At 42.0% G+C, this 14,578-nt stretch overlaps 1 protein-coding gene and 1 long non-coding RNA gene across 2 annotated transcripts; both read right to left on the bottom strand.

The window, feature by feature from the left end:
- Window positions 1-1,028: 1,028 nt before the first annotated feature.
- On the bottom strand, window positions 1,029-1,502 carry LOC120290465 (receptor like protein 27-like). The gene has a single exon (XM_039306739.1). The coding sequence runs from the start codon at window positions 1,500-1,502 to the stop codon at window positions 1,029-1,031; it is 474 nt and encodes a 157-aa protein (XP_039162673.1).
- A 231-nt stretch (window positions 1,503-1,733) lies between these two features.
- LOC104456772 lies at window positions 1,734-2,583 on the bottom strand. Its single transcript, XR_005548337.1, has 2 exons — window positions 2,507-2,583; window positions 1,734-2,026 (listed from the first exon to the last, which is right to left on the bottom strand). It is a non-coding gene; the product is annotated as an uncharacterized LOC104456772 (long non-coding RNA).
- Window positions 2,584-14,578: the final 11,995 nt, after the last annotated feature.

The raw sequence follows: 14,578 nt of genomic DNA, 5'->3' as shown, positions 1-14,578 counted from the left end.
GAAACGATTCTTAATCTCTAATGACTTGGAATGCTTCTGCATAACTCATGTCCACAACAAGGCGATACTCCTAAAGCTGTGAGGGATTTGACTCGATCTTTGTCCCATTTCCCCAACGCAAGTTTTAATAAATCTGCGGCAAATGGAATATGAAGGGGGTTCACATCATGCTAATATTATTGAAAAAGCAGATTCATTTTGTGCGCGAACGAAAGCATGGATGGGATCTCGGATAGCGTCAGGAGCAACTCAAAAGACTTATCGAACGTATATTTGGGGCCATTTAGCTAAATTAATACTGAGATGAAAGCCTTTCAACGAGCTTCATCACCAGTCAAAAAGACTAAAGTGGAATGCAATGCTATTGCAACTTTTTGAGTTATTGAGGTGTAAATTTGTACAAAACTTCTTAGTATGCCTCCGGGTTCTTTGCCTTTGCCTGAAAATCTTCTTCACGATCCCAGGCTGAACTCTCGTGTTTGGGTTGTGTCCCGTAACCACTCCAATGATCAGTCTGATTCCGCGATACAGCAGACAATTTTCCAGTCTAGTTCTTCAATCCATATACTCCACTACAATGTTCGGTTGTGGCCGAAAACAATTTTGGTGTGCTCTTTTGATTTGAATTTAAACGGAAAACTAGACAAATTTATAACAAAGAGGGCCTCGTTATGCTGATTCCTCCAAAACATGGAGGCCATGGCTCATTACCTTGTTTGATCGACATAAGAGAAATGAGGCGAAGGAAACTTATGCATAATGGTTTGTCCAAAACGAATAAAGCTAAAACCTTTTCTAGCCGGCATGAGAAATTGTATTCTTAGCTATCTAATGAGTACATCAAGTCAATTTCGTGGAAATGATCACTCATATATTGTTTACTTGGTGAAACTGGAGACACTTTATTTGAAATCTTATATCTAGATGGTAGATACTTGGATGCTATCGTGAAGCACAAAACATATTGAAAAGGTATGTCATGATGCGCACCTAGCAATGAGCGATTTAGTTTCACAACAGACCGTAAGTCACACAAACCTTATTTCGTGCATCCGTCTTCGTTGCCATGCCATGAAGAACCTCAGGAACCGATGCTCAATTTTGGAAGTCGTGTGTAGCCCCATAACTGCGCCGATGACTAGCCCACTTCCAAAACCCATTAGGACAATCTTCCAGTCAAGCTCTTTAGTGGATGCATCAGATGGTGGTGTTGGGGGCACTTCAACGGGATTTCCGCATGTCTGGGCTAGTGCTGGAGGGATCATTCCCGAGAGCTTATTGCTTAAAAGGTCAAGAGATTCCAGTTCGGTCAAATTCGCCAGGGACAAAGGGATAGAGCCAGTAAGAGCATTGTTGGAGAGATTGAGCATACGAAGTTTAGTTAAACTTCTAATAGTATTTGGGATTTCCCCAATGAAGTTATTGCTCGAAAGATCAATCACGTGGAGGTAAGACAATATCTTTTCGTACTCCATTAAAATGCCTTTGTTGATTATTGTCATTGAGTAGTCATACTTTTTAGGGGTGAGCAGTTCTCTGTTCCTTACAGGTTCCGCTTGGAACCTGGAACCTACTCATTGGGTACAGGTTTCTCATTTTTGGAACACCGGAATCTACCCGTCGAACCAAGAACTCCGGAACCTACCCCGTCACAGTTCCGGGTCGGTTCCAGTTCCAACAGGTTCCGACATGTTCTTTTTTTTCTTTTTTTAGTTAAAAAAAATGGAAATAAATGCAGCAATAATACACAAACTTCTCATTCATCAAAGAGAATATAACACAACCAGCAAACAACATTTTAGAAGCAATAATAAACAAACTGTTTTTACACTCACGAACAATCCAGTAGTTCGAGCACATGATGGATGAAATGTACTCTAACAAAGTGACCATAATTGCTCGTATATATCATCTTCTGGCGCCACCTCTCCAGAATTATGAGCACCAATGCCCAAATTGTTTTTCTTCACTTCACCAGCCATGATTGGATCAACAATACCACTTCTGGAGCTTCCAAGACCCTCACCTGCTCAATTAGCCAGGTGCACCCATTAGCCTCTTCCCCTCCGATCATAAGCGATAACGAATGCAATTAAAAAGTCAGACACTATAAGACGAATTCCTTATTCACCACCATTGTTGGCTTAAATGTCACATAACAGGGAGTTTCCCCATACTCGAGCCACTTAGGAGCTATAAATGGCACTTAACAAATCGACACATTCATATATATCAAACCGCTGAAAATTATTCGGCCATGCAAAGCTACAAAAAAATAAAGTTTTCCCTAACAAACTAGGTCTGAATTTGAACTCCTAGCTGCTCGTTATATAATGGATCCCGAGATCGTCGTCTTTGGATTTACAATGAACTATTAGAGTTGTTCCGGCTAGCAAACTGTTACAAATTATAACATGTGTTCTACCCCAAACATCTTCCACACAACTTATGAGCAACAAAGAACAAACAAATATGAGTTTCAAAATGACAGAGAGAGAACACTCACAAGAAGAGGAAAGCATAGAGGTTAGCGGTGGCGAGGGCGAGCGGCGGTGGTTGAGGGCGAGCGACAATGGCGTCGAGGGCAAGTGGCGAGCTACGGCAGCGTCGCTTGGGGAAAGCTTGGAGCTAAGCGAGGTGCTGCGGTCGCGTGCTTCGGGGGCACGGCGGGCGAGTTGTGGCATCATGGGCTTCGGGGCACAAATGGCGGCAAAGCGCGACGCGTCGCGGGCTTCGGGCACGGCGAAGGGAGAACAGTGGCGTCGCGGGCTTCGGGGCACGGCGAAGGCGGAGCAGCGGTGAAGGCAGCAACGGGCGGAGCAGGAGCGACGTCGGTGCGAGCTGCAGGCGAGGCGAGGTGCGGCGGGGATGCTACTTGGTGGCGTCGAGCAGAGGGCGAAGAGAGAAGAGGGTAGAGTGTCGTGAGACAGTGAGATTGAGTGTTGTGAGAGTAATTTGGGGGCACGGCGAAGGTAGAGCAGCGGCGGTCGCAGCTCAACCCACGACCAAGGGGGAAGAGCTCGGTTCGGGCGGAGGTGGTGACGGTTCGGAGCAACGACGACCCGGACGGCCGAGCGAGCGGTGGCAAGAGGTGGTGACGGTGGCTTGGGGACAGCGGCGGTACCTCACGACAACATGGAAGGCGAGACGGCTCGTCGGACGAGCAGTGGGTGGTGGGGGTTCGGTGGCCAAGAGATGGTGGTGAGTAGGGCGTGGGGCGGCGGTGTGGTGGTGGGTGAAGCGGCGGCCGGCGAGAGGAAGGAAGAAGAAGAAGAAGAAGAAGAAGAGAAGAAGGGGGGTTTCGGCCGAGAGGAAGGAAGAAGAAGAAGAAGAAGGGGGGTTTCGGTCGAGAGGAAGGAAGAAGAAGGGGTTTCGGCCGAGAGAGGTGGAAAGGAGGAGAGAGAGAGAGAGAGAGAGAGAGAGAGAGAGGAAAAGAAAAAAGTTGGAGGACAGGGGAAGTGACGTGAGGAGGAAAAAGGGGAGAAAAGATGGAGAGAGAAAAAGAAAGGGAAAGGGGGAAGGTTGAACAAAAGGGGGAAATGACGTGGAGGGGATTAGGGTTTTTTTTTTTTGGCCGTTCCGGTTCCTATGGAACCGGAACCGAACTGGAACCGCGGTTCCCAGAAAAAGAGAACCGGACTGGAACCGGCCCTCTTAGAACCGGGAACCGGAGTGGAACCTCCGGTTCGGTTCTCCGGTTCCCGGTTCTACCCGGGAACCACGCTCACCCCTAATACTTTTCCACATCCTGGGATGAAAATGGGAGCCGAGAGGGCAAATAATTTCCATAGTAGTATGCATCATTTGCATTGTGGACTTTCATGGCATTCCAGGTATCAAAGTATTTGGATGGAAGGCTACCCGAGAAGTTGTTCATGGATAGATCAACAATTCGTAGGTTAGGAAACTGGTCTCGAGCTTTAGGTTCCCCTATGGCTCCATGAAATCTATTGGAACGCAAAATGAGCACCTTTAAATAAGAAAGCGAGCCCATCCATGAAGGAAAGGTGTTGACAATCTGATTATTTTCAAAATTGAGAAACTCTAGAGCACTACAATTAGCTAATCCCCCTGGCAACAACCCTTGTAGTTGGTTATCACCGGCATCTATCATATTCAACCCACATTCGTCATTATGTAATTGAGGAAATCTTCCATATAAATCATTGCCATTCAAACTCAAGACAAGGAGGCTATCGCTCAAATTGCTTAATCATGGTGGAATAACACTGGACAACTTGTTCTTGGACAAATCAAGCATTCGAATAAAGCTTAGTTGGCACATCTCCGGCGAAATTTCTCCATATAGCTTGTTATTTGAGACGAGGTAGAATGCAATGGACTTTGGGACTATGGGAAGTAATCCTTGTATATTGTTGTACCTGAGGTCCAATGTCTCGAGATTTGGCCATTCAAAGGCCATGAAACTGGTAATTGAGTTTCTAGAAAGATTCAAATACTGCAGTTGTGACGTACCCACATTTAAGAACCATGGAGGTTTTGGCCGACAAATGCTATTTTGGGATAGGTCCAACCATTGCAACTCACGTTGGTATGATAAGAAGATGGGGAGCTCACTTAAGTTGCTAGAAGCCAAGCCAAAAGCGGATAGGTTTGGAAGGCTAGTGTTCACGTTAGGTTCGATAATCGATGAGAATTCATTAAATGAGAGTACCAACGAGATTAAATGTTGAAGTTTGAGTACCACATCCAACCGCAAAGTGCCATTCAAGTTGTTTGATTGCAAGTACAGGGCATAAAGACTATTGAGATTAGAGATGTTTTCAGGAATTAGGCCAGTTAATCTATTAAATGATAGATCGAAAAAAGCTAATTGGGTAAGCCTAGAGATCTTTGTTGGAATTTGACCGGTTAATTGATTGTCAAAGAGGTCTAAGGCAATGAGGTTGGTGAGGTTGGTCAAGGAAGTAGGAATTTCTCCGGAGAGTAGATTCATTCCAAGATCCAAATGTGAGAGCTGGACAAGCTTCCCTAATGAAGATGGGATTTCACCCGAGATTTTGTTATCTCGAAAATTCAACCTAGAAAGTTGGGTTAGGTTACCTATTGAAGATGGAATATTCCCTAATTGGATTGACTAATATTGAACTTGCTGAGGAAAGCCAAGTTTCCGAGCGAAGCTGGTAGTGAGCCTGAAAAATTGGTCACCTCAAGAGACAGTGACTTAATGGGACTGTCCCAGCGAAACTCTGGCAAATGACCCGACAACTCTAGATTGACACTTAAATCAAGAAGTTGTAACCTAGGCAGCTCGAAGATGGTTGTTGGGAATGTCCCTTGCAAGTTGCAGCGGTCGAGTACAGGTGATGTCAAGGAAGATAAATTTGCAATGGCATCGGGTAGAGGAGCCGACACATTCACCCACGCAAAATCGAGGTGTTCCAATTTGGTCAAAAATTGAACCATTGTCTCCATGCTGGGATTCCTCAGCTCTAGCTGAATGTTTGATGAGAGATCGAGGGAGGTCAAGTTAGTCAACTTTAGGACTTGAGGTGGTATATTACCTTTGAAGCTAGAAGAAGAGAGGTTCAAGCTCGTCAACTCCACAAGGTCACCTATGGCAAACGGTATTTGAGAGTAATTGAAATCATTCTAGGCGAGGTTGAGGCTTTGCAAGTGAGCTAGGCGGAAGAGGCTGGCCTCCGAGTTGATAGAACCGGAAAGACAACTTTGGTTGAGGTCAAGGCTAGTCACGTAGCCCGTCCCTTCATCACACTCCACGCCTTGCCAGCCACAGCAATCCCCATCTTCCAACTTCCATGATTCTAGCTTTGACAGGTTGCCACCAAGCCGGCAAGCTTTATCGAAGAGAGATTGCTTGAATTCTAACACGTAATAACTTATTAGGTACTGTACGAAGTATTTGACGTTGGGCTCCTTGAAGGCAATGTCTCGGAGGAAGTAAAGTAGATTGGAATAATGGCGAGGAAAATCGCCAAGACATCAAATGGCGTTCGTTTCATGATGATTAAGTTGTTCAACAATCTACTTGGGTTTGGGTTTGCTAGGTAGGCGAGGTGAAGACGGCCAGGTGCTGAAACCGCATCTCAACTTTATATTATCTTTAGTCCTTTACTTTAAGTCAATTTTATGTAATAGTAGGTCTAGCCCTCCTCGTTGACATGGAACCTGAATTAGACCGCGGATCGGCCGAGGTTTCGAGGAAGCTCTGGCAGCGAAGCAGACGAAGACGAGGACGACTTTTGCTTGTCTGAGGTAGAGAGAAGGGGGGGTGTTAAAAAAAGAGGGGAGGAAAATGCTAGAGAGAGAAAGTTCCTGTGGAGCGTGAGGAGTGTCGCCGCTGAAGACGATGAGGACGACTTTTGCTTGTTCCAGAGAGAGAGACAGAGAGAAGGTGTCAAAAAAGGAGGGGAGGAAAATGCTAGAAAAAGAAGGGGACGAAAATGCTAGAAAGAGAGAGTTCCTGTGGAAGGAGTGAGCGGTGTGCGTAGGTGTTTGGGGCCCGGGGGGCTGCGCAGAATAAGGACTTTTTTCTCCTCCCTGCTCCTTCCTGGCTTTAGGTTCTGAGAGAGAAAAAGCGAGCGCGACTTGGGCGCTCGTTCACACCGAGTTTCAAGTGAGTAATTTTTTATTTATTTTTACTGATTTTCTTTCGGAGAAATTTGAAAAAAAATAATGTTTTCTTTTAATGCAAGATTTCGATTTTGCGAGGGAATTATGTTTTGAAATTTGAATACTTCCTTAATTAGGTATTTGCTCCATAGGTACTTTACCAAGTCGTCATCTTGATAGGCAAGAACTCGGAAGTGAAGTCTTTACCTATTTGATCAAAACTTTTGCACTACTTATGGAAATGATCAGGAAAAAGACTTTTGTGGTGATTGTTCTTGTTAGTCACAATAGTTGGGCGGTTTGACTAGTCAATGGATTGACTAGGGAAGGAAATCAAGTCTTATGTGACTTAATTAGCTGGTGCATGTGAAAAACTTTTCTTTTTGACCGAACATACACATCTTATATCTGTTGATAATAGTGAATTTGACCGATCCTCTCTAACTATGTATCAATGAGACTTAAGTCAATAAAGAAAAATCAACAATGATGGTAACTCAATCTATGTGATTAACAATTCCATTAACTAGGGTCATATGTTTAAGAACAAATCATTTGTTGATTTAGTGATGCACTATTAAATTTGCTTTCCCTCCTAAGGCGAGAATTTTGTAACTTTGCAATAAAAGAGAGGTTGAGATACTTAATTGAATGAAAAAATCGAGGGATCAAATTGCAAAAAAAAGAAGATATATAGACATTCGGGATTCAATCATCTCTAATTTTTTTTAAGCATGAATTTTGACAATGTTGTCTCTATCAAAATAGGAAACAATCCTCAAGGCATGATTAGTCACCTAGACAATAGATGATATCACTCTTGTGGTGGTCGTCTTCGATAGGTAGCCATCACAATGGTGGTTGCCTTGTTGATAGACGACCACCCCAAATGACGGTCACCAATAAACAAGTGGCCACTATGATGGTGTTCCTTTGTGCCACTATGATATCAACATTGGGATTTAGACCTTTTAATGGTTTCCCATGTTTATATCAGCGCTGTTGGAAGAATTCCACATCGATTAAATGCTTGATTATAATGTGCCGTATTAACATGAGTCTCCTCCAGCCAAATTTAAGTTATTGGGTTAGAGATTCTAACATAATATTAGAGCATAGGTTAATAATTTAGATCTTGACACTTTAATTGGCTCACACAAAATAGAAAATGTGTCAATGTCACAATATTCGAGCCGAGTCGATCATGTGTGAGAGAGGGACTTACTTACAAGCAAAGGTGTTTGTATAATTCCATATCGCTTAAATATGTTATAAATTATATACATTTATTATTTATGTTATGGAGTAAATTTTTTTTATTTTTCTTTTATTTGTATAATTATATCTAACATCATAATCGATGTTTTATGAAGAAAAAAAATTATCACAATTCCTCACATTTTTTATGCTAACTTGTTTTATCATGCCCTAATCATTGTTTTATGTTCAAATATAGTAAAAAATATTACTGTTTGACTTTTCCGAATAATTGTCTGGAGAACGACCATGGCATTAGCTTAGCCGGGCTCTTTGTTCCTTGACAACTTAATCTTTTAGAGAAATACTTTGGGTGCCTCGATTTAACATGACCGATTGTTATATGGTGATCTATTTGCATAGTCTTAAGATGATTTGGTCACTTAACTTAGTTACAAAGGATGACTCGATCCATCCTCCCTTGGCCCCTATATGATAAAAAGTACATGGCAATCCTAATTTAGAAAATGCGAGCTTTAATCTCCTCATTTGAACAAGTGGTGATAAGGGAATCATATAAAAATAAATACCGGATAGTCTATAGATTACGTAGATTAAATCCATTCGGACTTAGTCAATCGGGCCTCACGCGAGTGCAATTAATGAGGCAAACGAAACTGATGCTCAACGTGAAGTTAACTCTCCAAATTTGACCTTTGACCACTTGGAGAACTCTCTCTGAATCTTCTTATGACAGACCAGGTTGAACGCAATTCGTTTTGACCGAACAACTTTTGGACTTTGATCTCTACCGTGAATTGTGTAACACGACAGCGGAGGGGACGGTCTCGGAGTCGCGGATGACAGCATAGGAGAGACCACAGCGTCTATTTTGACAAGTCAGCTGAATGGATGGCTGTGAAGGCATGGGATGACAACAACATGCAGAAGAATTTCCTTGGCTTGAGAGAGTGAGTAAAATTGCTTGAACATCCTTCATCAACAAGCACACGTTGATTTACGTCCAACATTGCAATGACTTGTAGTTATGTCTCTATTAGAACATGTAAATAATAAATCATACTTTCATCTAACGGCTTAAGTTTTCAAACTGTTAGTAGCTATCCCACAAAATTTCATTCGATATTAGAGCTAGTAATCTTAAGTTTAAATCTTTTTATTAAACAATAAATAACGCATTCATCTAATAACTTAATTTCATTTTACACTTTACTTGAGCCCGGAGTGCTCTGGGTACTCTGTCAGTTGGCATGTATCAGTCTACCACATTCAAGTTCTAGGTACACAGTCCCTTCTCCTTAGTCCTTCTCCTTTTCATTTCCCTTTATATATTTGCATATCTATTTAATTTTTAATTGCCTAAGCGTATTCATTGATATTAAGTATGCACACTACACTATCTGAGAAACTAATTAATGTCACTCCCGCACCAGAATGAGATTGCTCAAAGGCTGGAGTGAGCTAAATCTATCGAGTTCCATCTGACAGAACCATGATAATGAAAATTTGCTTATGCTTCTGTTGTTGACTTTTTCTATTGCTCTAGTATGGTTACAGAGGAACCTTTAACCGTATTTCTATGTTCACAAAACCAAGCTAAAGGACGTTAATTATGAGTGGTGTCACGACCCGGATCCCGAGCAGATGAACATTCCACGACAGTCAATTAAATTGTAACATCCTAGGACACGTTGCCGGCCCATTTCTTTTATATTTTGATCAAACATATGTGGAAAAAATTTAATATAAACAACACCCAATCAAAGTACAAATAGCAGGGATAGTTTTAAAAAAAAAAAAAAAACCACAACAAACATTCCCAAAAATAGCTCTTTCATTTATAAACTGTTAACCCTAGGAAGTTTAATAATTACAATCCTTTTTATAGCCACTTCCTATCAACCATCTTAAAAACTTATAAGATTAGGGTTAACCTAAACTTCACTAATGATGAGACCAATCAAAAGTGACACCAAACGCGCCCGTGTCTTGGTCCATCAAGATCTAAACTGCACGCGATGATTTTTCATATTATGGACCTGAAATATTTAATAACAACAGGATGAAATATAAATTTCAATGAATTAATAGCCTAAGTCTTGACTAAGACGCGAATTCATCTAAGAGGTAATCTAAATATGCATGATGTACAAACTTATCTCGCCTTGACACACCCCTACACATAGTACATCGCATATGGCAATATCAAAGCAATAGGCATGGACCATAATCAGAACACATTCCACAATAATCAAGCGCACTGTCAACACATGTTCTAATTATTACGACCCATTGGGCCACAGTCAACACACAAGTCAGCGGTCTTCCGGCATAACCGTGTATCGTCCTATCCCATCAGGCACAATATCATCTAGAACCTCGCCTAGATTGTATTCCATAAAGGAGAATCAGTCCGGCCTCAACCGCGACTCAGCATTCAGACTCTCACTAGGCATCTGATAAAAATTGGTCATCGCCCCCAAACTCCTGTTGAATGACGGGTTCGATTAATTGACCACTCAAGTACGTCAACAATCAAGCCAATTTTATTTGCCCTTAATTAGCGCTATACAAAAGAGTTCGACTTCAAATAACCAACTCATGTAAATTTTCACACTTAAAATTTCAGTAAAATATTTGCACGTGATCACGTACTAAAAAATCAACCCACTAAATTTTGCACGTATTCATTTTAAAATCTCATTGCCCCATTTAATACGTAAAATTCGACATCCAAACCTAACACCTCAAAATTCATCATTTTCTTGTCCATAGAACCTTCTTTGGAAACATAATAATTAACGCCTATAATTGAGCAATAAAAAACATAGCATCACAAGTTCAAATAATCAGAAATATACATAAATCAAAACAATAATAAAAGCATAAAAATTCGACTTAGCAGCCAATCCGTTATTAATTTCTGCTAATCGCGATTAATTAGACTAACCATGATTAATTAAAACTAAATATAACTAATTAATATACATATAATTAATTAAAATTAATAATAATTAATTTAAAATAATTATTACTAAATAAATAATTACGATTACATTAAACAAATCACGATTAATCAAACAAAATTCAACTAATTAATCTAACCACGATAAATTAAGTCTAACAGTAATTACTTAAACTAATCGCATTTAAATTTAATCTAAACTACCCTTAAACATAATTAAGGCTAAACCAAAATTAATTAATAATAACCACCATTATACTTAAATTAAACCTACCTCTAAATGTAATTAACTACCTAATCAAGAATTATGAGTTAACTCACCGGTTTTTTGAAGGCGACAAACCGGCAAAGACGGCAGCGCGACGGCGGCGTCAAGGACACGGCATTCCCAACTTGAACGGGGACTCGAACAGTTTGGCAAAGCCACTTGAGGCGTAGTTAGAGACACTCACATGCATTAGAACACACATATAAGCATGTGACAATTTGCTCTGAGAACGTGTAATACCCTCTTTCCTCTTTCTGCCAACTTGCTGGCAATGCTGTTGAAATAATGGATAAAACCAAAGGTTTTAAACTATGAAGACCACAGGAAAGCAATTTCCAGGCAAAGAATATGGACTGGGAAGTTCAGAGGGAGAAAAATCTTTACTGTGTTTCCCTGTGCCAGGCCATTAGCTTCATCACCATTATTAGAGTCTAAAGTGGCACTATTATGCTGACAAAAGGAAGCAGAAGGAGAAAGCAGAGGCTCTATGAAAATCCAATTCTGACAAAGAGATTTGGATATAACAAAGGCTGGATAGAGAAAAGAATGATATGAATGAACAAACAGACATAAGTTAGCTTTACTCTCTATATTATTCACACAATAAGGGTAATGTTTGAAAAGAATACCAGAAAGCGGCTAATTGAGAAAGTACAAGAGACAACTATAACTCCAGAGATATAAAAAAGAAAAACGCAATCCTTTGAAAAGTTAGATACATCTACAACAGCCAAGCGAGAACTGAAAGCACATAATCTTCACCAGCTCATTTACATAAAATCTTTGGCTTCAATAAGCCTAGAAGAAGGTGGGAAGAGGTTGTAAGGACAGCTAATGGAATGCAATCATAACAGGCAAATGACGAACATGATCTATAAAATGTGGGTGCTTCTTTTGGTTTCTATTTCCTTTTTCAACCAGATTATACATGTAACAGCCATTACAGATGATATATTTCAACTAAATCACTTTTTTTAGTGCAATCTATTTCAAAAACCACTAGCAAGCATGTTGAACAAATAACTTTTAGAGGAAAAGATGTGTCGAGAAAAGAGAAGGCAGACAAGATCAAATTTTCAAAGGGTCCTTCCGCTGATCTAGAGAGCCCAAGTCATGCAATCAAAGATAAGAAAACTAGAACTGGAACCCTTCTTACTAGCCATGGACAAGTTTCCTCACTAAGATGCATCATCTTATTAGACAGAAATGACCAAATGAGAGCCCTAATAAATAGATGTTATAAATCTGGAATATATTTCAAAAGCAGCTGACACGAATGAGTAAAAATCATAATATTCATAGGAGATGCAGTGCCTTTTTCTCAAGGAATGTAGTCTCACTTGATGGAGAAACTAGAAATTCAGATGCTTCTTTTTCATAAAGGAATGAGGAAGCGAAGCAAGAGACTGAAAGATTTCTTTAGGACTGAGGAGTGAATGTCAACATATAGTTTACTGGGCAAACGTCAAAGCAAAACAGAAGTTTTTTTTCTTTAGGGGAAAGGGAAAAAAAACAGCTAGTATACTGAAAAATAGCCCAAAAGTTAAAGGTCACCCCAAATAAAAACTTCTCGTGGACGAGAAATTACAAAGAATGGGAAGGAAATATTAGTCAATTCAATTGAAACGCCATGACCTGCGATTGCTTATAAAGGAATGTGGAGGTCGGGACACCTGGAGTGCCATAACTTGGGCACGCCGGGACACTTAAAATGCCATAACTTTAAAATGGTACACTTAAGTGCCATCATCGGAGCAAAATGGGACACTTAAGTGCCACTCCGGCGAAAATCCGGCCAAATGGCTGACGTGGCAATTTTCCGTGCGACCTTAGTCCAAAACGGCGTCGTTTTACACGCGACGTGGCGGAAAAACGCAAAACGACGTCGTTTCGTGTGTCTACGTGTAATTATTAATATAAAAATTAATTAAATTATAAAGTATTCAAAAATTAAAAAAAAAAAAAATTAAAAATTAAAAAAATTAAGAAAAATTTAAAAGTTAAAAAAAAAAAAAAAAAAAAAGGGGTCTAAGGGCGGCGAGGGTGAGCCCTCGCCGCCGCTGCCGCCGCCGCCCGCGTCGCCGCCGCCGCCCCGCCATCGCCGGGAAGGGCCGGCGACGGAGGGGGAGGGTCGGCCGGGGTCGCCGGCCCCGGCCGACCGACGCGAGGCTCGCAGCCCTCGCCGGATCGCGGCGAGGCCGCGACCCGGCGGAATCACGGCGAGGCTCGCGGGGCCCCGCCGCCGGTCGGCCGGCCTCGCCGGCCCGGGGGCCCGCGACCCGGCCGACCCTCCCCACTCCGTCGCCCCAGGCCCTTCCGGCGGCGGCGGGAGGCGGGGGCCCGCGAGCCCTCGCCGGATGCGGGCGAGGGTCGCGGCCCGCGCCCTACCGCGACCCTCGCCCCGATCCGGCGAGGCTTGCGGCCCTCGCCGCCTCCCCGCCGCCGCCGGAAGGGCCGGCGACGGGTGGGGAGGGTCGGCGGGGTCGCCGGGCCACGGCCCGGCCGGCGAGGCCCCGGCCCGGCGGCGAGGGCCCGCGAGCCCTCGCCTGATCTGGGGCGAGGGTCGCGGCCCTCGCCGCGATCCGGCGAGGGCTGCGAGCCCTCGCCGTCGGTCGGCGGGGCCGCGACCCGGCCGACCCTCCCCTCCGTCGCCGGCCCTTCCCGGCGGGCGGGGCGGCGGCGGCGGCGAGGCTCAGCCCTCGCCGCCCCTTCGACCCCCTTTTTTTTTTTTTTTTTTTTCTTATTTTTTAAAATTAAAATTTTTAAATTTTTAAAATTAAAATTTTTAAATTTTTTTTTTTTAAAAATTTTTAAAATTTTTAATTTTTTTAAAATTTTTAAAATTTTTAAAATTAAAATTTTAAATTTTTTTTAATTTTTAAATTTTTAAAATTAAAATTTTTAAATTTTTAAATTTTTTATTATTTTTTTTGCGATTTGGAGCTCCGGCGAGCCACGTAGGCGAAAAATAATAATAAAAAAATGCCACGTGGGATTTCCGGCAAGGGTCGCGGAGGTGGCAAATAAGTGTCCCACTTGAAAAAAAGTGGCACTTAAGTGTGCATTTTTGGAAGTTATGGCACTTAAGTGTCGGCGTCTTGTTGTGGCACTTGTGCCGTTCTTCTGCCAAGGAATGTGGACTGGAGTTTCTGGAAAATAAGCATAAACTAAACAGGCATTTAACAAGATAACAACCGAGTATTTAATCTTTAACAAGAGAGAAAATACAGCTTTTGTTCTAGTCTAGCGTTTCAAAACATAATGGAGGGCGGAAAACACAATAATTACCTCCCGAATGACGTGCCATGTATTTGGAATATTAAAAAAGGATAAATGAAATTCTACATAACATAATTATATAATCATCATCCTCTGGCCAAGAAGCCACAAATAAAATCCAGAAATAGCCTGTATCAAATAATGCGCCGAGGTTCATAGAGCATATAAAACAGATACATGGGTTTAGTTCCATTTCCATAGCTCTCATATCTACCTCTATACATAAGCTACTCGCTGCCATCAAAGACCAGCAC

The sequence above is a fragment of the Eucalyptus grandis genome, chromosome 2 (assembly GCF_016545825.1).
Source record: "Eucalyptus grandis isolate ANBG69807.140 chromosome 2, ASM1654582v1, whole genome shotgun sequence".
In the NCBI taxonomy this organism is placed as follows: Eukaryota; Viridiplantae; Streptophyta; class Magnoliopsida; order Myrtales; family Myrtaceae; genus Eucalyptus; species Eucalyptus grandis.
This window is presented reverse-complemented; position numbering and strand designations above follow the sequence as displayed.

Bases quoted from the DNA above. Each gene is read 5' to 3' on its own strand.
- LOC120290465 (XM_039306739.1), bottom strand. From the start codon at position 1,502: ATGACAATAATCAACAAAGGCATTTTAATGGAGTACGAAAAGATATTG.